Raw genomic sequence first — 27,145 nt, forward strand, 5'->3', positions numbered from 1 at the left:
TCCGGGCTGGTGGAAATGTTCTCTGCTGTCCACCGAGGTAGCTGCCGGCCACCTGTGGTGATCAAGTCCTTGGAATGTGGCTGAGGAACTGAATTTTCAGTTTTCTTACTTTTGACTAATTTCAATGTGGACACATGCAAACCCAGCCTTGAACGTGGCCTTTACTTTCCAGCACTGACAGCCGTCCCTGCACCGCAGAAAGAAGGCACTTCCTGTGCAAACAGGGCAGGAGGCAGGAGGAAGGGATGGCACCAGTGTCCCCAGAGCCCCAAAGTTCTGAGCAGTGGCCCTGAATGTGCTGCTGGGTCACCAGCTTCTTTAGAGAGGTGATGACACCCTACACCATGCACGGCCCATCCACTCTCCAGGAGAACCCAATGTGGAGAAAAATTTACTTCCAGCATCACAGGGGTGACAGAACTCCCAAAGCCCCACTGTGCATCCACAGATGGTCAAGCACAGGGCGCCCTTCCCAAGTCTGGGGCCCACAAACAGGAAGGCTCCCCTGACTGGTGCCTTCACCTCAGGGCAGAAGATGAGCATGAGTTTCTGCACCTCCTACTCTGCACCTAACCTGAGAACATAAAGCAGGTTATTAAACAGAAATCAGAGAGTCAAAGCATATGACTGCCAAGAGTTTCCCTTGAGGAGCTCCCCCAAGGTGACAGCAAAGCTAAGACCAAGAGGAGGGAGAGAAGGCTTTCTGTCCCCAACAGGTGAGGGTCCTGTTGTCACCTAACAGACACCTAATGCAGCGGTCAGCAGCCATCCCCGGCTCCACCAGAACCCCCCAGAGGGAGGCTGACCCCCCAAGCTCCTGGTCACCTGTGCCTGAATCCTGTGCAGAGTACATGTGACAGGTGCACTCAGAGCACCCACACGAGCTGTTCCTGGGCCTCCTCTAGAAGTGTGTATGTGTGGCAGGGTTGGGGGGGGACATGCTCAAGGAAGGAGAGCACCGGATGGTGAGGCACAGCTTGCAAACAGGAATGAGGGTGGTGTCTGTGGGAGCCTATGCATCTACAGAAAGGTAGAGGAATGTCACCACTCATGTGCTGTGGTCTCCAGGACATATTTACTGGCAAGCGAAAAATGCAAAGTGGAGACGAGTGATCGGCCAGCCTGCGCCAGCAGGGCAGGAGGGCATTTGGAAGGTGACTGATGAAAGAAAGTGGCCCGGCCAATGGGTGGCATCACGGGGACAGTGCCACACAGACAGGGGTCTCTACCGGTGGTAAAGCACCTGCCTACCAGCGGTGGCCCTCCAGACGGGCCATCCAGCCATCTATGCTGCTTCCTGCTGCCACAGCCAATGAGCTCAAATTTTTGCCCCCAAACCAAACCACAGAAAGAGGGTGAGTGGCTATAAAAGTCAGCATTAGAAACAAGCAGGCAGCAATGTGGGTGGATTTGGAGAGTGTCATTTTAAGTGAAATAAGCCAGGAAGAGAAAGAAAAACACCATATATCATTCATATGTGGAATCTAAGACACTAATGAACTCATCGACAAAACAGAAACAGACTCACAGAGTTAGTAAACAATCTTTTATTACTGGTGGTGGGGAAATAGGGGCTGAGAAGGGATAAATTTAGAAGTTTGAAATTTGCAAATATTAACTATATATAAAAATACTTAAAACAAATTTCTGTACAGCACAGGTAATTATACTCAATATCTTCTAATAACCTTTGGTAAAAAAGAATATAAAAATGAATATATGTATGCAATGCATGACTGGGACACTGTGCTGTACACCAGACATTGACACACTGTAACTAAACATCAGTTAAAAAAAACAAAACACAGCAGTGTAAAACTATTGTAAAACAAAAAGTTTAACAAGTATACACACATACAAGTTAAAAAGAATAAACTACATTACCAAAAATTTCAGGTTGGGTTTAGATGGCAGAATTTGAAAAACAAAATAAAACAACCCTTCTCCAGAAAGCAGAGATTCAGAGCCAGATCAACACCTTCGGTTACTGAACAACTTCCCGGTGCCAGCCAGGGCCACCAGCACCCTGGGGCCTCACCACAGGCACGGTGTCCCCGGCAGCTGGGGGATGGTGAACCCATTTGTCTAATTTGTGGCAATTTGAAGGCCACATCCACCCTTAACATCTCTATCTATATTAGTGGGAGCCCACATGGATGCCAAATGTACTTTGCCACCACTTTCCTTGGAGACACGAAAATCACCACCAAGGAGAGGTCAGTGTCTGGAGTCTGGATGTGATGGGATGGAGTGCGAGGAGCCAGGCATCTTCCACCTTCCAAATTCCACCCGGTGGACCAACTGGAAGACATTACCTCTATTTCTAGAAGGACCAAAGCAACAGTGCAGAATTCCAGGCTGGAGCTGAGGAGGCTGCACTCGGCTTAGCTGCAGGCCGTCTTTTTATCTATGTTTCAGAAGCAGCCATCCACTCATAAGTCAAAGCTTTAAGATCAACTGACAGCTATTCATAACATCTTTTCTAGATGCCCAGTGCTATGTTCCTCACTCAGGGGAGTCATTACACAGTGCAGACTAGAGACCCAGGTGTCACAAGGAAGGAGATACCAAGGATGTGTGTCCGTGGGGCAGCGGGGCCCAGCCCTCATCCACCTCCTGAGAGCTGGAAGGTCTGTCCAATGTGGGGGCTGGTCTCCCAGGGCTGGGGGGCCTGTGAGAGTCCCAGACACCTCAGAAAGACTGTGCTTGTGTCCAGGGATAGACAACGAGAATTTAAGGGTCTGGGCAGGTAAGGATCTCATCGGTCCCAGATTTTTCTTTTCCAAAGTTTTAATTTTTTTAAGTATTTTTCATTACTTTATTTATTTATTTATTTATATTTATTTTTGTGGGGAGGTAATTAGGTTTATTTATTTATTTTACTGGAGGTGCTGCGGACTGAACCCAGGACCTCCTGCGTGCTAAGCACCCGCTCTACCACTAAGCTATACCCCTCCCCTCTCTTTTCTGAAGTGTCTAACACAGGATCACACTCCTTCCAGAAGCCAACAAATGTCCAGGTGCTGCCCTGACAACTCCTTTCAGCTGATGAGAGATGAGTTCTGCCCCTCCAGCTTCAAACTCCTGTGGGTCCATGATTATATTTTCCTCCTGTGGAACAGAATATAGTTATTTTATTGTATTATTGTGCTATATTACATTACATTATACTGTAATGAGATATACTAAGATTATTTTATCATCAAGGTTACCCATTTGTAGGTTAGTCACCGGTGAACCCAACCCATCTTCAGTTATTTCAGACAGAACAATGAAAAGTCAGCAAGGAAACATTTGCTGAAGAAAATCAATCATCTGAAAACTAGAAGTTTTTAAAAACTAAAGGGTAGTGATTTACAAGTTGCATTAGTTTCATGTGTATAGCAGAGTGACTCGGTTATACATGTATATCTCTGTTCTTTTCCAGATTCTTTTCCATTATCGGTTATTACAAGAGACTGAATACAGTCCCCTGTGCTGTATGGTAGGCCCTTGTTGGTTATGTATTTTAGATGTATCCGTGTGCATCTGTTAGTCCCAAACTCCTAATTTAGAAGTTTGTTTCCATAATTATTTTTTGTTCATACAAGGCATCCTTGACATTGTCTTTTTTGTAAAGGAAAAGCTTTTGACAGTTAATCTTACCTCCTAAAAGGGCAGCTGGACCAGAAGAGACACCAGCCTCAAAGGGGTCCCCGCCACCAGCCTGATCAATCCCACAGGGCGGCCCCGCCCTGCCCTGGGGCCAGTGACCGAGGGGCACCTTCAGGCCTGGACACACATGGACGAGGCTGTGCTTTATGTGTGTGTTCAGGAAAAGCCACACGTGAGGGGAACTTTCCTGTATTTAACATTTCAATCTCATGATAAGTGATTACTATTTAAAGGAATATTCCCTAACTTACTTGGTTGTAAAACATTCACATATATTTAGGGCAAAGATTCAGCTCTCCCTCAGCTGTCCCTGGGGCAAGGCTGCCCTGGACACCAGCTCCTCAGGGAGCCACACGCAACCTCCCCACCACCCGTGCTGCAGGTCAGGGTGGCCATGCGAGTCACAGGGGGCAGGACAATGAGGGCCTGGGGATCCCCTCTCTCTGGAAAGGGTCTCCTTGGAGCAGAGCAGCAGAAGGAAAGCTGCAAGATGTGGATCCTGACCAGAGGTTGTACCCAGCACACCTTGATTTTTGCAGACACAGGTGTGAGGCAGCCAGTCCCATGGCACAGCCAGCCCCTACAGGCCCGGCAGTCTGACTGTCATGCCCAGCACAGCGTACAGGGCACCCTGGTCTCGGTCATTGCAAAATGCCACCCTGTCCCTGCCAAGCTGCCAGGGCTCTGGAGACAAGAGACTGCTTTAAGAAGCAACAGAGCAGGAGGAGAGGGGACAGCTCAGGTTGTAGAGCATGTGCTCAGCATGCACAGGGTCCTGGGTTCAATCCCCAGCACCTCCATTTAATAAATAAATAAATAAATAAAATAAGATAAAATAAAAATAAAATAAAAAAGACAATTAAATTGAGATCTCTAACAAGCCCAAGGTCACACAGCAATTAGAAGACAGTGCCAAGGAGACAACTTTGGTTTCAATCTTCATAACTTTAGAGAATAATTTTATTACCCTCATCATGAACAAGGTAAGTTACTGGTTCACACTTTTGCTATGACTAAAAAAAAAAAAAAAAGAAAAGAAAAGAAAAGAAAAGAAAAGAAAAAAATTATCTAAATATAGCATATAATAGGGATCTTTTAAACCAGTTTAAAATCTAAACTGACATCTACCTTGAAGATGTGGAAAAACATGTAACAAAATAATACAGAAGAATGTACTTCTTATACACCAAATATATATATTTGATTTCCACAGCTAGTGATTGAAACTGGCACAGCTTCCCCTACAGGAGCCCATGCCAGTCTCCAGCTCCTGTGCTACTTGGCTCCGTCAGATGCCACAGAATTGCCTGCTCCCACGTGTGGCGTCTGCACCTACTTAACTGAGATCTGTTCCTATACCTTAGCAACCAGTCAAAAGCTCAAAAAGTAGGGACCGATGCAGCTCTAACACCAAATCTCACTGATGCACTTAAATATTCACTCCCCTCCTCAGCCACATTTGAATAGACCCTGGCCTCTGATCTACTCGTATTTGTATCTTATCTCCCCTTTGATACAGACCTGATGCCCTAGTTCCAAGATGCCTACTTGTCTACTCCAGTTCCTAATCGGCTACCCTATTCCTGACCCCTGTTACTGGCTAGACTCTCCCAGGTTCCATCAACCTATGGAAATATGTGCCCTAATAAACGCTGGCAATATCATTGCTTCTATAAGAACAAGCACGAACCAAGAGACATCATGAGCCAAGCAAAGGAACACCAGACACAAATATGAATACAAGGTTTTGTGTTTCTTGCAAATCAACGTGCAAATCCTACAAAGGAAACCTGGCCCAGAATCTACAGACTTTTCCATAAATGATAAAGCATTCTCCATTATGATCTCATTCAATTCCCATACTTCTCAAACAATATTCTTTTACTTGAAGTATTACTGTATTACTTGACAATAATACTGGCACCCTGCCCACTTTTATCTTCCTCAAGACTATCCAGGTATCCCCAGAAGCAGGAGTATATCCCATATTTACCCCCAAAACATCTTGTGAAAAACATCAACCCTAGTGGAGAGCCCTGCCTCTCCAATGCCCCTTGTGTATCACAAACACAAGCTTTAAATGACCAGGGGGAAACCTGTCACAGCTGTCTGAAAATTGCACAGCATTGGCAAGACTTCAGCAAGCATACACGCCTGCTCAGCCAGAAGCCAGGTCTCCAGCGATGCTCCTGATTAGAGGAGCTACTTAAGAAGGCTAGTGTACGTGTCTGTGTCCTAGTTGCAAATGAAAGGCTGAGGAGTCTAAATTAGGGAGATGGAATTCTTAAGGCTGAAAATGTACCAAGCAAAGCAAGATTTTAAAGGTTCTAGACAGTCAAAGCTCATGACAAATAACTGGCCTCCGCTCTCGCCCAACTGCAGTCCCCTTTTCCCACAACAGCCAGAGGACTAATGTTGAAGTGAAGTCATATCATGTCAGTCTTCTGCTCAAAACCTTCCAAAGGTTTCCCAGCTGCTCGAAGTCCTAGCCATGGCGTACAAGGCTGACACGATCCTTACAGGAGGCTGCATTTCCCCCACTCCACTCCCGTATCTGTCTCACCTTACCTTCTGCCACTGTCCCCTTACTCTGCAGCCACATGAGCCTCAATGCCTGTCCCTCTGCCTGGACCGTCCTCCCCCAGAGCAGCACTGGCTGCCACACTTCATTCAGACATCTACTCAATTTCTTCACAAGCTGCCTCTCATTATCCTGTCTGAAAGCCTATGTCCCAATCACACTCCTTCTAGCCCTGCTTTGCCTTCCTTCACACTATCATTTATTGACACATCCCTCCACGACCTGAATGTAAGTTCCATAAGAGCATGGACTTAGATTTGTTCTGTGATGTACCCTCATTACCTAGGACAGAGTAAGAAAGAAAATAGGGGCTCAGTAAATGTCTGCCATAAGAATTAAGGAATCCACTTACTGGTCCATGGAAATATCTGTTTTCATTTATATTTATTAAAAAAAAGCAGCCTATACCTTGCTGATAAGACAGCCATGCATCAATTATCAGGAAATGTGATCCTATGATACTCATCCAAGAAGTATCAGAATGTCTAATAGGTCTAGCATTTGCAAAGTGCAATTTGTTAAAAATAAAATTATTATAGATCTATTCACTAGATAAGGTTTTAAAAAAATCTTCCACTGATGCTATGAGCGCATTTCAGATACCGGTCTCTGCAACTACCCATGCAACTTTCAGCACCATTTTGCGTGACTTTCTGGACAGCATTGTAACTGTCATACTGCTGTTGCAACTAAGTTTTTCAATAACAATGGAAGTACATGGTCAACGTCTTACTTCATATTTCAATAGTTTAGCAAGCACTAGCTTTTATTTATAAGTAGAACTAAACTGCATGGGTTAGAACCCCAGCTCTGCCACTTACTAGCTGAGTGATCTTGGACAAGTTACCTCCCTCTTTGTGCCTCACTTTCCCTGTCTGTAAAATAAGTGAAATGGCAGTATCTATACCTAATAGTGTTGTTACCTGGATTAAATGAATTAATGTGCTTACAATAGCATACAGTGCCTAGCAGGTAAGAATTCAGTAAATTATGGCTTAATCAATCAATGAATATACTATCTCATTTAAACCTCAAATCAACCATATAAGACAAGTACAATTAATCTTAAGATGAGGCACGGAGATGTTAAGTAACCCAACCAAGAGTACAAAACTTTCTTCTAGCACTAACATTCTGTGAGTCCAAATTTACCCCAAAATGAAAAGGGTTTTTTAAAATAAGGTTTCATGTCAATAACATAGTCAATTTTACACCTTTTATTGGATAGAATCAGATAACCATGAAGACATTCTACATTTCCCTTTGGTCTAATTTTTGCAGGGAATGATAACTGCTAAGTGTTTAAAAAATATTTTTTTAATAGGAAGACATAGTAGTTGAGAAAAAGCAATTAAGTTTTTATAGAGAAAATTCTAACCCATTCAGCCTAAGTAATTTTTTTTAATTAATAGGGAATAAAAAAATACTCAACAGGGAAACAAACCTACAAATCTAGGAGTAAAAATAATAAAACAATGAACAATGAAAAAAATGAATATTCTATTGTAGTCCCTGAATACAGACCTGGAGCTGCTTTTATCACTCGGATACATTACCCAAGCAGGGCAACAGGAACCACAGGGAACAGACCAGGAAAGACTCAAAGGATGCTGAACTTTAACTCCTTTTCTCCCTTCTGCTAAAGCATATAACACTCACTGAGGCTGTCCTAATCATGTAAAGTCCTCAACAATGGAGAAAACAGATCTGTTTCCTGACAGTGATGAAGACAAAATCCAGTTAACCGAGACTACAGTAACACGGTAGTGATCTGACATCAAAGGAAAATGACAGGTTCCACTGAGGAAACTTTCTAGATAACTGAAGTTTATCTATGTGTCAGATACCTTTCCACTTGGACTAGTACTGGGTTTTGTTTGTTTGTCTGTCCTCTACTTTAGCATCTTCTTGAGCCAGGCTCATCCTTACTAATATCTTTATCCTAAGAGGTCATAATGCTATGATAACCTCTAGGCTATTGCCTTATTGTGCCATTGTTCTTATATAAAATGCTCCATCCTGCAGGGTAGTTATTTGTCAATGTCTCTTTTCTCTACTATGACATTATCTATACATAAAAAGCAGACCAACAGCATTTTACTTTCCAGTCCTTAGTTGTAATCACCAGAAATCTGCATAAAATAAATTCACATGGCGCCTAGTACCTACAAGCTCCATGGGAAATTTGAACATCCCCACACTTAAAAAGAGAAAACAATCTTTTTGGTTATGTAAGGACAATGCCCTTAAACTTGTAAGAAGCAAACTGAGGTATTTAAGGGTATGAAATTAGGAGTTCAAAACAAAAAAACAATATATATTAAGAGAGAGAAAACAAATGTGGCAAAAGATAACCGTTAGTAAACTTAGGTAAAAAGTATATAGATGTTCATTGGACTATATATATTACCAACCTTTTAGAAAATATAGAAGTTTTTAAGATAAAAAGTTAGGGAAAAACAAACATAGTATATCAAGCAAATGCCTATGTGTAAAACTGGCAGAAGAATAATTAGATTGTACCTGTGATATGGAGAAAACAGATAACTAATTTTCACAGTTAAAAGAAAAACCAGGGGAGGGGGGATGTAAAGCTACACCAAAAACTCACCGACCTACACACACACAGGAATAAGAGGAAAATGGCCAGCAGACACTAAGCAGAAAAAACAGAACTTGATCTCCTTGCCACTGGAGAGCTTAGCAGGTCTATTCATTTTTGTAATTTGAGAAAGGCATTTTATTTCCTGTAACTTTTTTGAAAGACACCAGGATACTGGTATTTACTAAAGGTACTGCCATTAAAAAATGTTTTTTTTTCCCCTGATGTCTTTTGTGAGTACTTGATCACAAAATTACATAAGGGATTACTTTTCTAATAGATACTTTTGTAAAAGATAGAACCCATATCTCACCATCCAGAGATTTATTACCTGTCCTCAGCTTTTAAAAAATGAATACATATATAAATTTATCTCTGACAAAACTGAAATGGTATTGTGTATAAAATGTTTCTGTAAGCTGCTTACCCTCTCTTAATTGCAAACACTTTCTAACATCAAAAATGAAAACAACCAAAAACCTTGCAAAGAACTTGACTGACCAAAAGCCAAATGGCTCAAATACTCTAAGCACAAAGAGCCTCAATTATGCTCTGATTGTAAAATGATCCAACCTTCTTACAGAGGCAGAATCTAACAAACTCATTATATTTTTTAAAGCATATGTTTCTTAGAGGTAGTTAAGTTTTTAAGAGCATGAATTCTGGAGCCAGACTGAACACATTCAAATCCTGGCTTCCCCAGTTAATAGCTAAAGGGCTTTTCTGACTTGGATAGCTTACCCTCCCTGATCCTGTTCCCTCATTTATAAAATGAGAGTAACAGAGCCTTACAGAGATGTTGTGGAATGTGAGTTGATACACCCTAACCTGGGCATTTGGTGTATCAACTCCATCCAGAAACCTGGCATACAGTAAGTATGCCCTAAGTGCCAGCCCTTAGGGTTATTTCTCATGTTCCACCGGGAGACAGCATCTTGCTTCCCAGGAATGCATGCAAACAAAAGCTTCCTTCCTAACTCCTAAATCTAAAGCCTACGATCTTCTGTTCTGATCTAAATTAAATGTAACAGGGCAAAAAACATAGAATGAACATGCCATTGACATCAGAGGAGAAGAGACCATCCGCACAGCTCACTGACGGTGGCTCAGTGCCATCTTTGTGTGGGAGAGCAATATTACATAAGAAACAAAGTGAATCATGTTCCTTTTCTATGAAAGAAAGTTGATCAGACAATATTATGAATAGAGGAAGAAAATCTGCAAAAATCTTTTGACATCACAGATCTTCGTGTTTACAGGAAAACTCAATTACAATATATGAGACGATCTGTAAGAATAAGCTAAGGCTGGCACATTCCCATTCCTCAGGAAAAATCACTTGTAATTGAGGTGTTCTGTACAGCCTTTTCACTTGTGCAATTTAAAAACCAGATAACAAGAGCATTTTCCCCAACATAAAATTGTATTTTCTTCCTAAGGAACTTGAGACATCAACCATGTCTTAGGCATCACACTGTGCTGACCAAGGCTTCTAACATTTATGTATTCACTCTGATCTTAAAGAACTAAATTCCATTAACAAAGCTGTTCTCTTTTAGGACAAAGGAAGATTTCAAGGAACAGTCTTGTCTTATGTTTCAGCAACATACTTAAGTGCCTTTACTGCTGCAGTCTTGGAGAAGCGACTTCTACAATGCGACTTCAAACCTAGCTACATTATCTATTTCTTCATTAGAAACTAGTCAAATTATTTTCTACAAATATCTACACCAAAGAGCTACAAGTGAAAGTTCAAGATAGGAGAGTGTGTCTACAGTTATACGCATATTCCAACCCACCCACTTTTTCAGACAAGCTAGTCTCTAAGAATTAAAACTAATACAGTTAGCTGGCACAAAGTGAAATAATAAACTATAAATTATAAACTAAATCAATCACAAAGGACATAAAACATTGATTTAATACTGAATGTATTAAATTACATCCACTTATGAAATATAACTTAAAAATCCAAAAGTGGAAACATGTACATAATTTAGATGTCCACACTAATTTGAAACTCCTGTACACCATTTCAAGTAAGTGCAGACACAAGGAGAGACATTAGCAACCCACATAAAGGACTGTAACTTTCAACCATCTAACATACACACTCACACACACTCACACACACACACACACACACACACACACACACACACACACACACACACACAAACACAATGGCTCTGGTCACTCCCCCAATGTTGATATCTGTCTATCCCACATCCTGCAGTATATCCTAAACCCACCCTCATAACCTCACCTTTCTCCCATATTGCACCTCAAACCATCTGCCTCTGTCTCTTTCCAGGAAATCTGGATGTGTAAATAAAACAATTCTGCCAAAAATGTTACAGATGAAAATAAAGGGAGAGAGGGATGGAGTTATGAGAAAGATATGAAGATTTTTTAGGACTTCCGAGTTAAAAGTTTGAGGAAAATAAATTGTGAAAAGTTGAAGCTGAGTAGAACTAATTGTGAAGCTACATTTGCAGAGTAAGTTGCTGCTTAAGTGCCTTAAAAATCTTCCTCCACAGAAACTAAAACCCTTCTAATCCAGGCTCTTCTGGGTTAACAAGCAACTGGCTTGGTCTGGTTTTGAGATAATCCCCATGGGCCATCATTCCATCACTGCTATAAATTAACAGAATCAGATATTCTTCCCAAACACAAGCTCAGAGATGAAGAGAAGCACGGGCAACCCTGGAAAGCAGACGCCACTTGTTCTGACTGCAGTGCCTGAGCGCTGGAAGAGGGAGGCTTCACAGGGTAAGGATACGGGAAGCTTACACAACTGGAGTAATCAGTTAAGACAGCAAGCCGTGGGAAATAACAACAATGCAAAAAAAGACAAAGAAGACAGTGACAACAGTGACAAATCTCTGCTAGGGCGAGGTTTCTCAACCTCAGCACCGCAAACATTTTGGGGCAGATAATTCGTTGTTGCTGGGGGCTGTCCTATGCATGTAAGCTGTCTACCAGCATCTCTGGCCTCTAGGCACTGGGTGCTGGGAGCACCCCTCCAGCTGTGACAACCGAACCGCCTCTCCACCTCCTACAAGTGCTGCGGGCTCTGCTCTGCATATACATTTTTAAATACAGGTTAATTTCTTGAAGGATACAAAACTTTATAAATACTATGATGTAAACTCATAACAGGCATTTTAATAGACTGAATGATGAATATTAAAAAGTGATAAAATCATATTGGAGAAGGAATTAGGAATTTTTCAATTCTATTAGATGATGTTTGGTAATGATGTTCCAGTATTTCAACTTCTAAAAATACATTTATTTATCCGTATTTTCTAACCGATGGATTCCAAAAGAAACTAGGTCTGGAAACAGCATGATTTTAACAATATTTGCAAAGCACTTTACAGTTTCTTCACCATTTTTACAAACTTAACCTACTTAATTCTTAGGAAAAGAAGCAGTGTATAAATACCCCACTCAATTCCCAAGTATACGATTCTACCTGTGTTCTTTTGAAAACTAAATCCAAAGTTCAAAGTTCAAAGATGTGTATGTGTGTATCCTTTGCCATCAACAATGCAAGAAGAGATGAATGAAAAGGTAATTCTGCTCCACAAATCATACATATACATTTGCCTCCAATGCAGAGATCACAGTTTCCTCCACCTTGTCTGTGAAACAGGAATTACAATTCACATATAATCAATGGTATCAAGCATATTCTTGACCTGAAGTGTCTAATTCCAACTTAAGGAGAGTAAATATATACCTGTAAAGGAGAAATATAATTGATAATGTATCTTTACATCTAATTTCTCCCCTCCTCTCCAAATTCACCAAACTTCTACCTCCCAACTATCTGGACCAAAGCTCCCCAAATGACTAGGCACAGGTTACTGAAGGACTGTGCAAAGTTTTAACCAACCCCCAACAAAAGTATTAGCTTGCAAGTAGGATAAAATCGGGCTTTGACACAAACCCCAACCTATAACCTCCTATCTGGATTCAGAATTTTAGACATTTTCAACTTCAAAGACTGAGTTCCTCAAAGTTTTATAAAATCAGACTCTTCCCAAAACAACAGCATCTGTGGTCCAAATTCAACCCAGAGAGTGAGCCCTCAAGAAATTTTGATAATTTCACATTAAACATTTGCCAAGTTTGACCAGTTTTTCTTCCATGTAATGTCTTGTTCTACTCTTATTTATTCCTGCAATCACTACCTTAATCCAGGACTCAATCACCCAGTTCATCCAGCAGCTAATTTATTTCCTATTGTGTTATATCCCAACTGCTCAACCAACCAAAATTCCAAATACTCTGCCTCACGGTTATCGTGGCCTGTTACGTGAATAATCAGAGTCGCAGTTACCATGGTCCTGTTAGCATCTCCCCTCATTTCCTGCCTTGGATTCCGCACTCCAGGCAGGTAAACCTGCACGCTCCTCACTAGACTCCATGCCATTCCCTGCTGCCTCAGAAAGCTCCCCCCAGCTGGCTGATGTCCTTCCTGCTGAATAAATTCTCATTTCAACTGCAGCTAAACACATAACTGGAACTCTAGTTTTAGGTCTTGGCATTTCTGTCTACTCCGACAAACTGTGTTTTTCACGTCTCTTCCCCCTCCAGGCAGTGGCGTCATGACTCCTGGAGTCACAGACACACCAGAAAGTCTGGGGACTGAGCAGCAGAGCCCTCCCTGCGCACGTCCCCACGCTGTTGAGTTGGAACCGCAGTAGCTTCGGGATGAATTCACCCAACAGCAAAAGGAACGCGCACTCCCTGAGAACTGGTCTCAGCGCTGCTGCTGCCGCAGCCCGGCCAGGACAGGACTGGCCCCACGAGCACTGAGCCGAGGCCTGCGAGCTGCCGGGCGGCAGGGCCACCGCCTTCCGGGGATCTGACTCGGGGGGGGGGGGGCCGCCCCGCGCTTCCCATGCGCCCTGAGCACGGCTTCCTCCAGCTGCTGTGCAGCTGGGCCGCTCAACTACGTGAGGGCTAGCCCTGCTGGGGTTTCATTCAGAACAAGCAGACTTCAGAGTTGCTAGGAGAATTAGTAACAATCATTCAATAAATCAAATCCTTCTTTAAAAAAAAACCCGGGGGCTGTTTGCCCAAGCATGTCACACAGACTTGCTCATGTGAAAACACAAAACACAAATCAAGTCCTGCAGCCTGGAGTGAGTGCCCTGCGACTTGGGGCTTGGACTTGAAGGCACCATGTGTTTCTCTGTTCACAGCCTTTCACACCTACAATTTGTTTCCTGCAACTAGTGGCCACATAGGCCTCTCATTTAACTTTGTGTTAGCAGTTATAGCCAGTGACTGCCCTTGCCCTGCCCCCAAATCTCTCCATGTAAACAAACTCCATTTTTTGATACCCCATATAGACTGCATTTGAAGCTAGGACACCCTAAATATATACCTCTAACTTTGGCAAAATTTTCCAGACCATTAGAATGTAGTAAAATTCAAAGATGAACAAGAAACTTCACTTCATGTGAATCATGGTCACCAAACCTGTAATGTAAAACACAGCAGCGACTTACTACAAACTAACAGCAAAACAGAACATCCAGAGCCCCTGTCATCTACCTCGTGCTTAATCTTTCCTTTAAATACAGAAAGTACTTTTTCTTCACTGATAATTTACATTTCTGGAGAGCGTATTACAATCAGACATTTTAGGCTATGTTTAATATCAATAACCTAGTGTATTAGTTTAGAGCCAGAGTACTCAGGATTCAAATCTCAGAAATGATCTACCCGAAGCCTAAGGAATGTGCATTTTATTTGCTGTGTCTTTCCGGTTATTCATCAGTTTCTTCTCTCCATCCTACTTTGCCTCACTTTAACTAATACATCATCCCAGTTACTTACAAAGTAACAGGGCAATCTCAACACTAAACTCTACACAGCCAAAACAGGTGTTTAAAAAAAAAATGACTAAAGCTCATATATCTTACTGCACAGAAGATTCAGAATTTATTTATTCCACTTTACAGGCAAATGTCAAGTATGATTACTTTCCCCACAGAAATTATATTAGAAACAGTTAAATCAGAAGGTGACATCCTCAAGGTTGCAGGAAAATCAGGAAATTTAAATAAAAAGTTGGAAATAGTATTAAAACTAGATACAAGAATAAGAAACACCATCATCTAGTGTAAATTTAGAATGCCCATTCAGTTGTTTCTGGAAAAATAAAAAACAGAAACTACAAGAGAGCTGAAAACAGTAAGTTGTTCTTATACTAAACTTCAAACATTTAAGAAAAGATTAAACTCAGTCCACCTTAGGGACACAATAAGTATGTAATACATTTCAGAAAAACTTCCATCAAAAACAAACAAAGTTTTTAAGTCTGGTCCCAGAGACTTGTTACACAGCAATCTTCTCTTTGCCAAACCCATCATCTACCAACAATGTTAGAAAAATGCTTATTGTTCAATTTCTTATTCCATTTCATTGTCTTCATTTTGAAAGCAGAGTTTATATTTATAACCCATTCTTTTAAAATTGACATTTAGTCAGTTTACAATGTTGTGTCAAATTCTAGTGTACCATGTTATACATCAGTCATACATATACATACATGCATTCCTTTTTTTTTTTTTTTTAGTATTTATTTATTTTAAATAAATCCTGATCACACATACCTTTTTATATTCTTTTCCATTATAGGCCACACAAGATATTGAATCTAGTTCCCTGTGCTATACAGTAGAGAACTGTTGTTTATCTGTTCTATATAAAGGACTTAGTATCTGCAAATCTCAAACTCCAGTTTGTCCCTTCCCACCTGGTAACCATAAGTTTGTTTTCTATGTCTGTGAGTCTGTCTCTGTTTTGTAAATAAGTTCACTTCTGTCTTTTTTTTTTTTAGGTTCAACAAATAAATGATATCATATGGTGTTTTTCTCTCTTTCTGGCTTACTTCACTTGGAATGGATAATCTCCAGGTCAATTCATGGTGCTGCAAATGGTATTATTTTATTCTTTTTTATGGCTGACTAGTATTCCTGTGTGTGTGTGTGTGTGTGTGTGTGTGTGTGTGTGTGTACCACAACTTCATCCAGTCATCTGTCATGGACATTTAGGTTGTTTCCGTGTCTTGACTATTGTAAATTGTGCTGCTATGAACACTGGGGTGCATGTATCTTTCGAGTTAAGAGTTCTCTCTGGATACATGCCCAGGAGAGGGACTGCTGGATCACATGATAAGCCTATTTTTAGTTTTTTAAGGAATCTCCATACTGTTTTTCCATAGTGGCTGCACCAAACTACTTTCCCACCAGCAGTGCAGGAGGCTTGCTGTTCTCCACACCCTCCCCAGTGTTTATCATTCATGGACTTTTAATGGTGCTCATTCTGACTAGTGGGAGGCGATATCTCTATAACCCATTCTTAAAAGAAAAAAAGTTATTTATATGATCTTCAATCAATTTCTTTTTTTGTGAGTCTCATCCCAGTAAAAAAGTAGTGTTTTTTTTATTTGCTCACTGAGATGAAGAGATGTGGAAAAATTATAATCATCATTCTTTAGAACTTGCAAATTGTTACTATTATAAAAAACAAAGTTTTAAAAAATACCTAACAAGCTAACACTGGATTAAAAGTATTATGTATACCACAGGTTTTATTAACAAACTTTTAGGACTTCTGAATAAATTAAGAATGACAAGCAATATATTAGAAGTTGCATAAGTGGTCACAGTCCAAAAAAACGTTTTGTTTTTAAAGGTTGGAGTCATCCATGCAAGGGGAAGCTGGGGCAGAGACGTGAATGACACACCTACGAGGACTGAGGCGGGTAACAGAACATCAGTGCCGTAGGCCACGCACGTCACCAGCCAGGGTGAGGGGACCGCGCTGACTGCACACACACCCCGATCTACAAACGGCAGTTACTGCCCCACCACTCTGCCCCAGAAGGTGGGAACACAGCCTACCAGTGACTGGATTTTCAAGTCATCCCTAAAAATCCAGAAATCCATAAGCCTCATCGAGAAATTTCCCAGTTTTTCAATGCTGATCACTAGTTGAAATTCAAAGACACTGCAAATCAACAAAACACATCTCTAAGATGGTCAGTCCAGAGGCCACCTTTAGGCTAAAACATGAAAACTGCTTTTAAAGAGATATGAGGGTCAATGAATAAAAAGCTCAGCCTTTGAGACCAAACGGTTTGGGTCTGAATGTGTAGTTCACCACTAGCAGGTGCATGATGATAGAAAAATTATTTCTTTAAGCCTGCTTCTTCAAATGGAACACTCTCATAATTGTTGAAAAGTGACACTTTGAACACAGTACCAGATACACAGCAGACATCACAGAAGTGTCCCTCACCCTGGCTGCCCCAGCCTGCAAGTCTGTAGGATAATTTAAAAGATACCAGATCATAAACACCCTGGAACACTTTAAACAAGTTATAAAAAGGAGATCAGAAAACTGAGAGGTGCTTTGATGCCCACTTCCCTCAAACCCTGCTACTCAGAGAGGCCCTGCACATACATAGGGAAGGCACTGTTAATGTAGGGGATGAAATGGGCCTTCTTAAAATGAGACCGCTAACTGGAGTATCAATCTCAGTTAAAAAGCTGAAGAGTCCGAGCCCCTTAAAGCTAAAGACAAAAAAAGGCTTTCTCATTAATTTCACAGGCCCTTACTTGCTGGTAGAAGTGAAACAGCTTAAGCTTTGATACTTTTGTAACTTTTGGCCAAACTTCCAGGAAACTTATTTCTATATAATGCCTGGAGCAAAGCATTTATACCAGATTTTTCAATGTAAAAAACCTGTCATAATCTAAAGTTCATTTAAAGTATGACTCCATTAAACCAAAACATTATGGGACTAAATTTACTGCTACAGTTAAAATATCTTTTGACCACTCATACACACCAATTAATTTTTTTTTAGGAGAAAAAGACAATAACTCATTAACATATGATTTTTAAAAAGTAAAACACATACATAGAAATTCATTAGGCTACACCTAATCATGATACTTCTGATACATTTCTAATGTGGTTACAAATAAGAAAGAAAAGCACTTCTATATACGTGAGCCCATGTCTATATAGACACTTACTGAACTCTAGAAAGTTCATGATGTCTTCCTACAAACACAGCACAGGCTGGGGCACGTGCTAGAACTGGAGGCACTAGGGAAGTTTAAGTTTTATGACTCTAAACACATGAATTCTCCTTTCCAGCTTCCCCCTCCTCACATTAAGTGCAAGAAAAACTAATGCAATATAGAGATTGACAAATTGGATGGGGGAGCAACTGAAAAAGGATTCAGTACCTAAAAATCCACTATGATGTCTCCTTATGGACACAAACATATCCATCCTCTCATATGAGAACCTGAATGTGTTCTATTCTACACATCACCCTCATATAAACTCCTTACCAACTGGACCATAAATAGCTCTGACTTGTAGATAAAAATACTATATATTAAATAAAATCACATCAAAAACTAAGTAGCCTTTTAGCCAATGTTTAATGCAAAATGATACTTTTAAGATGACTCTAGAGTTCTGAATTTAGAAAATTTTTGTTTAACAAGGGTCTTAGCCCACGAAGATAAAAAGTAAACTTAACTTTTTTCTTCAATCATCAGGCTACACCAGTTTCTATTCTCACTGTTTCACGTTTGAAAAGCAGAGGCTGTCGTACATACCACTGCTTATCAGTAGTTTAAACTGCCTCACGTGGTTTGTCTTATTTTCCACTTCATAGAAATCAGTGTCTAACAAAAAGTGAAAACGGACACAGAAGTGATTTGTTAGAAGCCGTATGTAGAACGTAAATACAGACATTAAAGAAAAGGCCCTATAGAGGGTCTGCAGCTACAATAGTTTAAGCTAAACGCCTCCTAGAAGCTCCTAACTTGAAACATTTCTCTGGCAAATGAACACCGCGAGTGCAAAGCAGAAGTCTACCTACAAAGCATCATCCAGACCAAACAGAAGACAGGACAAAGCTAAGCGTGGCTCCGCAGTCAGACGGTTAAAGGGACAAAGGAAAGAAAGGCAACAATCATGACATGGAATATGCGGATATTTTTTAAATTACCAAATTAGTCTATAAGCATCCAAAGCATTCAGGAGAAAATTTCAATCCAAAGCTTTTAAACACACTTTGAGGTCTTTAAGCACACTACGGGGAAGTCAAAAAGCTAACCCTGAAATAAAGCACTTTGCACACCACCACATGATGCAGCTGGTCCTGGAATACACTGGAAATAACAGTCAGCTTCAAAACCCGAGTAATCAAGAAATTACATGCTTTTAGCAAACTTTAACGTCAGCTGGGGGGTGCAGGGCTGCCACTGTTCTCACAATCCACTAGCTGCAGTAAACGTCTCCTCCACCTGCGAGCTTAAGAAAACTCTTCAAGTTGGGTCACCCAGGGGCCATCCCTCTAAAAGACTCAAAATAACGCAGCCTACAGAGCAAACAACATTTAGAACCGGCGTTATCTTCCTCCCCCCAACCCTCTCCCCTGGGCAGCAGAATGTTTTTACTGACCGTAAACACAGCCTCTTGCTCTGTCTCCGCAAACCCCGGGCGGGGGCGGGGCGCTGTGCGGAGCAGCGGCTGCCCGGCTCGGACACGCAGGACGCCGCTGTCGCCCCTCCGCCGGCGGCCCGGCCGCGGAGCCGGCTCGGTTCGGACCGTCGCGCCCGTGAAGATCGGCACAGCGGCCCGGCCGGCGGCGCGCAGCCCCCCTGCCCGCGCCCTGGGCGGCGGCTCCGCGCGGCGCAGCGGCTCCGGAACCGGCCGCCGGGCGGGCGCTGGGGGCGGAGCTGGGGTTAGGGGTTGACAATGTCTTACTTTGCACTAACTTTTTTTTTTTTTTTAACTTTTTTTTTTATTGATTTATAATCATTTTATAGTGTTGTGTCAAATTCCAATGTGCAGCACGATTTTTCAGTCATACATGGACATACACACACTCATTGTCGCATTTTTTTCTCTGTGAGCTACCATGACATTTTGTGTACATTTCTCTATGCTATACACTATAATTTTGTTTATCTATGCTACGATTTTCAAAATTGTACTTGGCACTAACTTTAATCCTAAGAGTTATGCCCCTCTTGGGGTCTCACAGATCTCCTAAGAACCTTTACTAGATTGCTGGTTACTCACTGGTGGGCATTTGAAAACAATGATACAATATAAAACTTGAAAGCAATAATGAAAATCAACCATATTATTTGATATATAAAATACTGAACTAGGAAAAATATATGTTAAGAATAAGGGCAATAACATAATGGTGTGTATAGCACTTTATGAACAACTAGGGCTGAACACATTTTTTAAAAATTTATTCTATATTTCATTGAATAACAATCTTGTGGCTTGAGTTTGCTCTTTGTGTATGACGGATGTCTCATTTTTAACAATGCTGCTGTAAACACAGATTGATGAAATTGGGTCTAGGCTATGCAAATGTCCACAATCTACTGCTCAAGAGACAAATTATAAAAATTATTTATGTCACAAGGAGACAAGTCTCAAAATAGTTATGTGATTCATAGAGGAGGCACATTTTTATTTATATTTTGTAGATGAGCAGTTTGCAGTTTGATGGGAGCTGGGCTAGAGAATGAAAATTCTAAGTTGAAACAAGTGTTGCAAATGCGTGGAGACAGGAAAGAGTCTGCAAGGAGGACCAGCTGCATATTGTTTACAACGCCTTTTGTGGGGTGACTAGTAGAGTATATGGGGGATACATAGCAGCCTGAGAGTTAAGGGTGTTGTGCTCTCTGCTGGCTAGTCAGAAGTTTATTTTATTAGTAATGTGTAATCATTGAGATTAAAACACAAAAAGCGTGGTCATTTATGAGTTTTAGTAAGAATATTCTGCTAACAATATAAAAGTTTTGGGGGAAGGGAGGGGTATGACCTAGAGCAGTGATTCACAATCCAGATAGATTGTAATAAAAGAGTTACACAGAGAGTTAAAAAAAAAAAAAACTCCACATATTCTGGTTAACATCCTAAACTTAAAGAATCACATAGGACTGGAACTTGAGAAGCTATTTTTTTAAAAGCCCCCTTAGTAGTTATATATTGCTAGATAAAAAGTTATCACAGAACTTGCAGCTAAAACAACAAACATTCATTATCTCAGAGTTTCTATGGGTCAAGAATTGGAACATTGTTGAGCCAGGCCTTGAGCTTCAAAGTCTCTCACAAGGATGTAATCAGGATGTTGGCCAGGACTGGAGTTTCATGTGATAACTGATCAAACACTGTTGAAAACATTTTTTCAACTTCAAGAATTAAAGTCAAGCCAAGTGTATGGATTCATCATAATACAATGTTTAAAAATGATGATAAAAATACAACTAGAAATTTATATATATATTATATATATATATAACCTATAGGTCAAAGAAAATTTTATTTTGAAAATTATAAAATATTTTTAAATGAAAAATACTGATAATACTATACATCAAACTTTCAGGATGCAACCAAATCACTAATTTCAGTGAAATTCATGTCCCCAGAGCCACATGCTAGTAAAGAATTAAAGTTGAAGACAAGCTAAATATCAATCTCTACACATGATACAAATACAAAGTAGAATAAACCAAAATAAAAATGAAAGCATACTTAATGAAACAGAAAACCAATATACAGTAATGGGATCAAAGCATCCAAAATGTTGGTACTTTGTGAAACTGGTAAAGCTAGACTGACTCATCAAAAGAAATGAGATCTGTGTTCCAAATTGCTAAGAATCCAAAATGCCTAAAAAATATTGTCACAGTCTGAAAAACAAGAAAGGACCAAATAATCTACAAAATCATGCTTTTAAAAATCCACTACAGGTTATGTCACAAGGTAGGAATATAAACTGAATTCCAAAGGGTCCAAATCTCCTTTGAGAAGCCACATAAACTTTTTGACCACTAGTAAATTTTAGAGATTAGAATAAATTAAATAAAATGTTAATGAATTTCTTGACGACTGAGTAATGGCTAGAATCTTGAGAAAACTTGACATAAGAGGAATCCACACATACTCATAAAAAATGTCCCATTGGCCTCCATCAGGTGCTCACAAGAAACAGCAGGTGTCAGGAAGGTGTCAGGAAGAAGATGTGTGACATCCTTGGCTGGACAGGCTGACTGCACTTCCCAAGGTTTGAGGGGCAGCAGGAAGACCTGGAGAACCCAGGAGCCTGTAAGCACGCAACAAAGCCTTGCACTGAGTAACAAAAGCAGCAGTCTACCATTGGAATAGGTCAAGGGCACAGAGAGAGACTGTCTGTAAGACAGGTCAGCAGGTCTGCTAACAGTTGAGGGTGGAACAGGAATACTCAGGAAATCCTCAGACCTGCCACTCAGAGCAATGCCATGGCGGAGTTCCAATGGAGGAATGGGAAGCTTTCTGTCTGCTTGATGTAGCTGCAGCAACAGCAGAGCCCAGCCAGGTGGGGTACAGCTGCATTGGATCAGTGCCCCCCACAATCATCCTAACTGAAACTTTTCAAACATAAATTATTATCTCAATATCTACTTTTTTACAATGCCAAGCATACAATAAAAATGGAGTCAAGCAGAAAAACAGAACATGTTAAAACTATGAATCATAATGAGATAAAATGAGGAACAGAACCAAAATCAGAGATAGACCAAATGTTGGAACAATCAGACAGGGCAGGGATTTAAAATCGCTATTATTATTATGTTGAAGGATCTAGTGGGAAGGTGAAGAACACACATGAACATATGAGAAATGAAATGGCAACTACTTTTAGAGTTAAACGAAAATCCTATAAAAGTAAAGCACAGTATCAGTGGTTAAGAATTATTTTAATGGAATGAACTAAAACAGATGTGGACAAATTGGTGGAAAAAATCAGAGAGCCTGAGATAGAGCAATACCAGTTAACCACATGGAAAGCAAAGGCAAACAGAAAAAAATGACAACTGAGCATTCAATAGCTGACAACTTCCCACAGGACAGTGTCTAAAGGTTTACTGTAGGTAACTGGAAAAATCAAAATAGAAGAAGTTAAGAAGAAAGGGAAAAATATATTTGAAGGGAAAATGGCCAGGAATTTTCTAAAAGTCATGAAAGTCAAACAAATGTCAGATCAAAAGCTCATTGAACCCCAAGCAAAACAAATAGAAGATAGATATGGCCATGTACCTCACAGACTAGCAATGAAAACCAAGTATAAAGAGAAAAACTTGTAGGCAATTAGTGAAAAAATGAAACACTACATATAGAGCAAGAAAAATTAGGATTGGAAGCAAACATTGCTAGAAATTACAAAAACGAGGAGAAAGTACAACAACATCTCTGCAGAGCTGAAGGAAAAATGTCAACCAGAATTATCTACATAGTAACAATGTTTTTAAAGTGAATGCAAAATAAAGACTTGAAGTATAGCTTTTGAACCCTTGTACCCTGTTGGTGGGAATGTAAAGTACGTAGCCACTATGAAAAACAGTATAGGGGTTGCTCACAAAACTAAAACTACAGCTATCATACAATCCAGCAATTCGATTCCTGTGTTTGTATCTGGAAAATCAAAAACACTAATTTGAAAAGACACCTGCACCCCAATGTTTGTAGCAACACTATTTACAATAGCCAAGACATGGAAGCAACACAAGTCCGTATCAACACCTGAATTGATAGAGAAGACCTGGTGTATGTACATGTAAATATATACATAAAGTAATATTACTTAGTCCTATAAAAGGCTGAAACTCTGCCATTTGCAGCAATGTGGGTGGGCCTAGAAAATAGTATGCTTAATGAAATAAGTCAGACCGAGAAAGACAAGTACTGTGTGAGATCATTTATCTGCGGGATGTGAAAAATAATACAAATGAGTGTGTATGCAAAACAGAAACAGGCTCACAGGTGTAGAAAACAAACTAGTGGTTACCAGTGGGGAGAGGGAAGGGTGGGAGGCAAACTAGGGGTACACCATTAAAAGACACGCACTACAATGTATAAAACAGACATCTAACAAGGAGACATTGCACAGCACAGGGAAGTATAGCCATTATTTTATAATAGCTTTGACTAGAGTATAGTATGTAAAAATGATGAATTACTATGCTGTACACTTGTAATGAATATAATTTTGTAAATCAACTATACTTAAAATTTTAAAAAAGTGAAAAACATGGAGGCAGGGGCTGGGAGGGGGTCAAGTACTGTGAAACTTTAAGGACTAACCACTTACAATATTAAATACATTTTAAAAAGTCAAAAAAAAAAAAAAAAAGCTGACAGACTTTATTGCCATCATGCTTTCACTTTAAGAACTGCTGCAGGCGGGCGGGGCGTCGGGCTGGGAGCGGGTGGCCGTCTCCACAGCCGGTCCCCCGCCCGGCCGCCTGCTCTCCCGCCCCGACCCGCGCTGCGCCTCCGCCTGCGGCCGCCGGGCTCTCCCCGCCTCCCCACGCCCCGATCCCGCGGAGCGCAGCGGGGAGCGGGGAGCGGGGAGCGGGGAGGGTCCCGGCGGCCGGCGGGGCGGCGGCCGTGCCCGCTCGTCGGCCGCGCGCGCTCGGGGGCCGTGCTGGGCGGGGGCAGCGGGCGGTGCGGGGCCCCGCGGGCGCGAGGAGAGGAGCCCCAGGAGGGCCGCGTCCCCCTGGGTGCCCGAGGGCTCTCGTGGGGTCCAGGGTGGTGCAGATCCCATCCCCCGATTCGCCTTGACGCGGGCGGAGGGGGACCGGACCCCTCCTACCTGAGTGCGTCTTGTCTTTCTCTATTTGAGTGAAAAACTGCGGTGCAAAATAAAAGCGCAGAGCAAGGTGGAAGCTGATTGAAGAAAAAGTCACATCTTAGATTAGCTGTTCAACTGCTGCCTCATACTGGATACAATTTTGGTTTCCTATGAGTACAGATTTTAAGTATTAACACTGAGGTTTTAGGAATTTGACCATTAAAAGGTTGTGAAGTTTAAAAGGCTAAGTTTTGTTACTTAAAAGTCTGAGTACCTATGATCTTTCATTTTCCTAATCACCGTTGAAACGAGATTGTAGAATAGTGTCTTATATTTCATGCAATCCTCGCATAATAAAACGAAGTTTCAATTCTGTAGGCGCTAAAATGAAAGGCTTCAGGGTATATTGTGTTTGATACTTTCAAGGTAATACCATTTTACATTCATTTTAATGAAAAATTGTGTCTTTTAAATTCCTTTTTTATTATTTACAGATGTCAGGGTAAGAGCTTTAATGCTTTTAGTGTTGGGAAGTATGTTGGTATATTTGAGGTCAGAACTAACTAGTAAAGCATGGATGATTTAAAGAGTGACATTTTAGTATTAAAATTTTAATTACTGTCCTTGCTATTTGAAATCGAATGTGCTTGTGAAGGGGGCCATATCTTTCAGAGTTGTGCTTAGTACCTACCTATAGTCTCTTGAAAATGTAGTAATGAAGTGGTGTGTTTTAATTTGATAGTTTTCATTTTGTGGATTTCATTTTTTATTTAAACATGCTTTTTTCCCTCTAATATGGTACATAAGAGAGAGTATGGATATATTTTGAGATTAAATTATGTTAATGGCAGATACTTTAACCACATATAGTCAGTTTTGGAAGTTGAATATAAAATATAAAACTATAAAAAGTTACTGATTATTAACTATATTTATAAACTATAAAAAGTTACTGATTATTAATATATTTATTGTACATTGGAAGCCTGCGTTTTCTAGTTTATATTTCAGCTATCTAATTGTTACATTTACACTGGTTTTAGATTTATGAAATTTTATACCTTAGCACAGTGAAAAATAATATATTTTAGGCAGTTATTGATGTTTTCTTAAACCACTGAAATTTGTTTTGAAACTGTTGCTAAAAATTGTGCTGGTCAATTTCATATCCCATTTGTTCCTTTTCTGTACTTTACATCATTGACAGTATTCTCCAACTGGGGAAGGAGGAGTGCAGAAGCAGTTTTGGACTATGTTTTAAAACTATTTTAAAATTACACTTTCTATTAGCTATAATTTTGTATTGTTTGCTTCTTGGTGGCATGGGAGGGAAGGAGTACCTGTGTAGTTGTGAAATTTAAAATTAGGTGAGCTCGATAGACATACTGTACATGTTTTGTTTTTTAATCAAAAGTAAACATCTATCTTACTGTCAACAATGAACTAATTAACTGGTGTATGTTAAAAATAAAATTTTGAACTCCCAGTCTGTCCCTTCCCACCCCCCTCCCCCTTGGCAACCACAAGTTTGTATTCTATGTCTATGAGTCTGTTTCTGTTCTGTGTGTGTGTTCATTTTGTTTTTTTTAGAAGTGACTTTGAACCTCAATAAGCTTGTGAGAGCGTCATTTTGGTGAGCAAACAGTGAAATTAAGACAATGATCAAGTAGTTCCACACTGACAGTAAAAAGAAATAAGAGAATCAAGAAAATTGTCCATAAAAAGAAAATCAGTCTATTTCCTGTATCACATGTCAGTCTAGGTTACAGCAGTAAAGGCACATTTTGCAATACCGAAGCCTTGTGACTTTTATGTGATTGACATAAAATACGTATTCATAGCAATCTTACAGCCCTAACCAGCTGATTTAACACATCATGTACCAGAAGTGTTTGATGATGCTTTCTTAAGGCTTTTCATTTTTATAAAGTGAAGCAACCTTGATTGATAGTATGAAGAGGATATAAAAGCTGTAGATGTTGATTTATTTCAACAGCTATACTTATGCAAGATAATGATTTCTTTTAGATATTCTGCTTTCTGTGCTGTATTAGGTGTCAAACTTAGTTCTTTCAAAGAAATTGTATCCCCAAATCAGGGCTTATATCTGTCATTTCTACATCTGTACTCCCTGAAGATTCTATTTATGTTCATTTTAAAAATTTATAGTAGGGTTTAGAAACAGTGTTAAATATATAGAAATGTGTTTTTTTCCTTTACATAATGAACACACTAAGAACAAGGATAGCACATCTCTCTCTCTCTCTTTAAATTTGTGTGTGTGTGTATATGAGAGAGAGAGAGAGAGAAAGAGACAATTTTGCCATATAAATAAAATTTACCAGTGTTCAAATGAGCTCAAAAGCATTATCTCATTTATTTCTTGTGAATTTTCAACAGTCTTGATAGTGTAAGCCCTTTCAGATAAGAAAACAACAATTATGACATTTTTAAAAAAGTGCATACACCTCAGTTCTCACAAGGCCAAGATATAAACCTATATACTCAGGTAACAAATTGTTTTATTTATTTTTTGTTGCTTATTTATTCTGCAATTGAAGCATTATTGATTCAAGTGTTAATTAACTGACACAAAAGATATATTATC

General features: G+C 40.2%; 1 protein-coding gene across 1 annotated transcript; it reads right to left on the bottom strand.

Moving 5' to 3' along the window:
- Positions 1-1,538: 1,538 nt before the first annotated feature.
- Positions 1,539-24,510, bottom strand: LOC141578969 (uncharacterized). Its single transcript, XM_074373069.1, has 3 exons — positions 24,138-24,510; positions 19,356-19,621; positions 1,539-3,111 (listed from the first exon to the last, which is right to left on the bottom strand). The coding sequence occupies exons 1-3, from the start codon at positions 24,508-24,510 to the stop codon at positions 2,977-2,979; spliced, it is 774 nt and encodes a 257-aa protein (XP_074229170.1). The 3' UTR covers positions 1,539-2,976.
- Between the last annotated feature and the right edge of the window lie 2,635 nt (positions 24,511-27,145).

Source organism: Camelus bactrianus, chromosome 1, assembly GCF_048773025.1.
Source record: "Camelus bactrianus isolate YW-2024 breed Bactrian camel chromosome 1, ASM4877302v1, whole genome shotgun sequence".
Taxonomy (NCBI): domain Eukaryota; kingdom Metazoa; phylum Chordata; class Mammalia; order Artiodactyla; family Camelidae; genus Camelus; species Camelus bactrianus.

Coding starts and splice junctions, on each gene's coding strand:
- LOC141578969 (XM_074373069.1), bottom strand. CDS start 24,510: ATGGGATCTGCACCACCCTGGACCCCACGAGAGCCCTCGGGCACCCAG. Junction 19,622..24,137: donor CGCCCCGCCCGCCTGCAGCA/GTTCTTAAAGTG, acceptor CTCCGCCCCCAG/CGCCCGCCCGGCGGCCGGTT. Junction 3,112..19,355: donor AGCAAGAGGCTGTGTTTACG/GTCAGTAAAAAC, acceptor TCTGTTCCACAG/GAGGAAAATATAATCATGGA.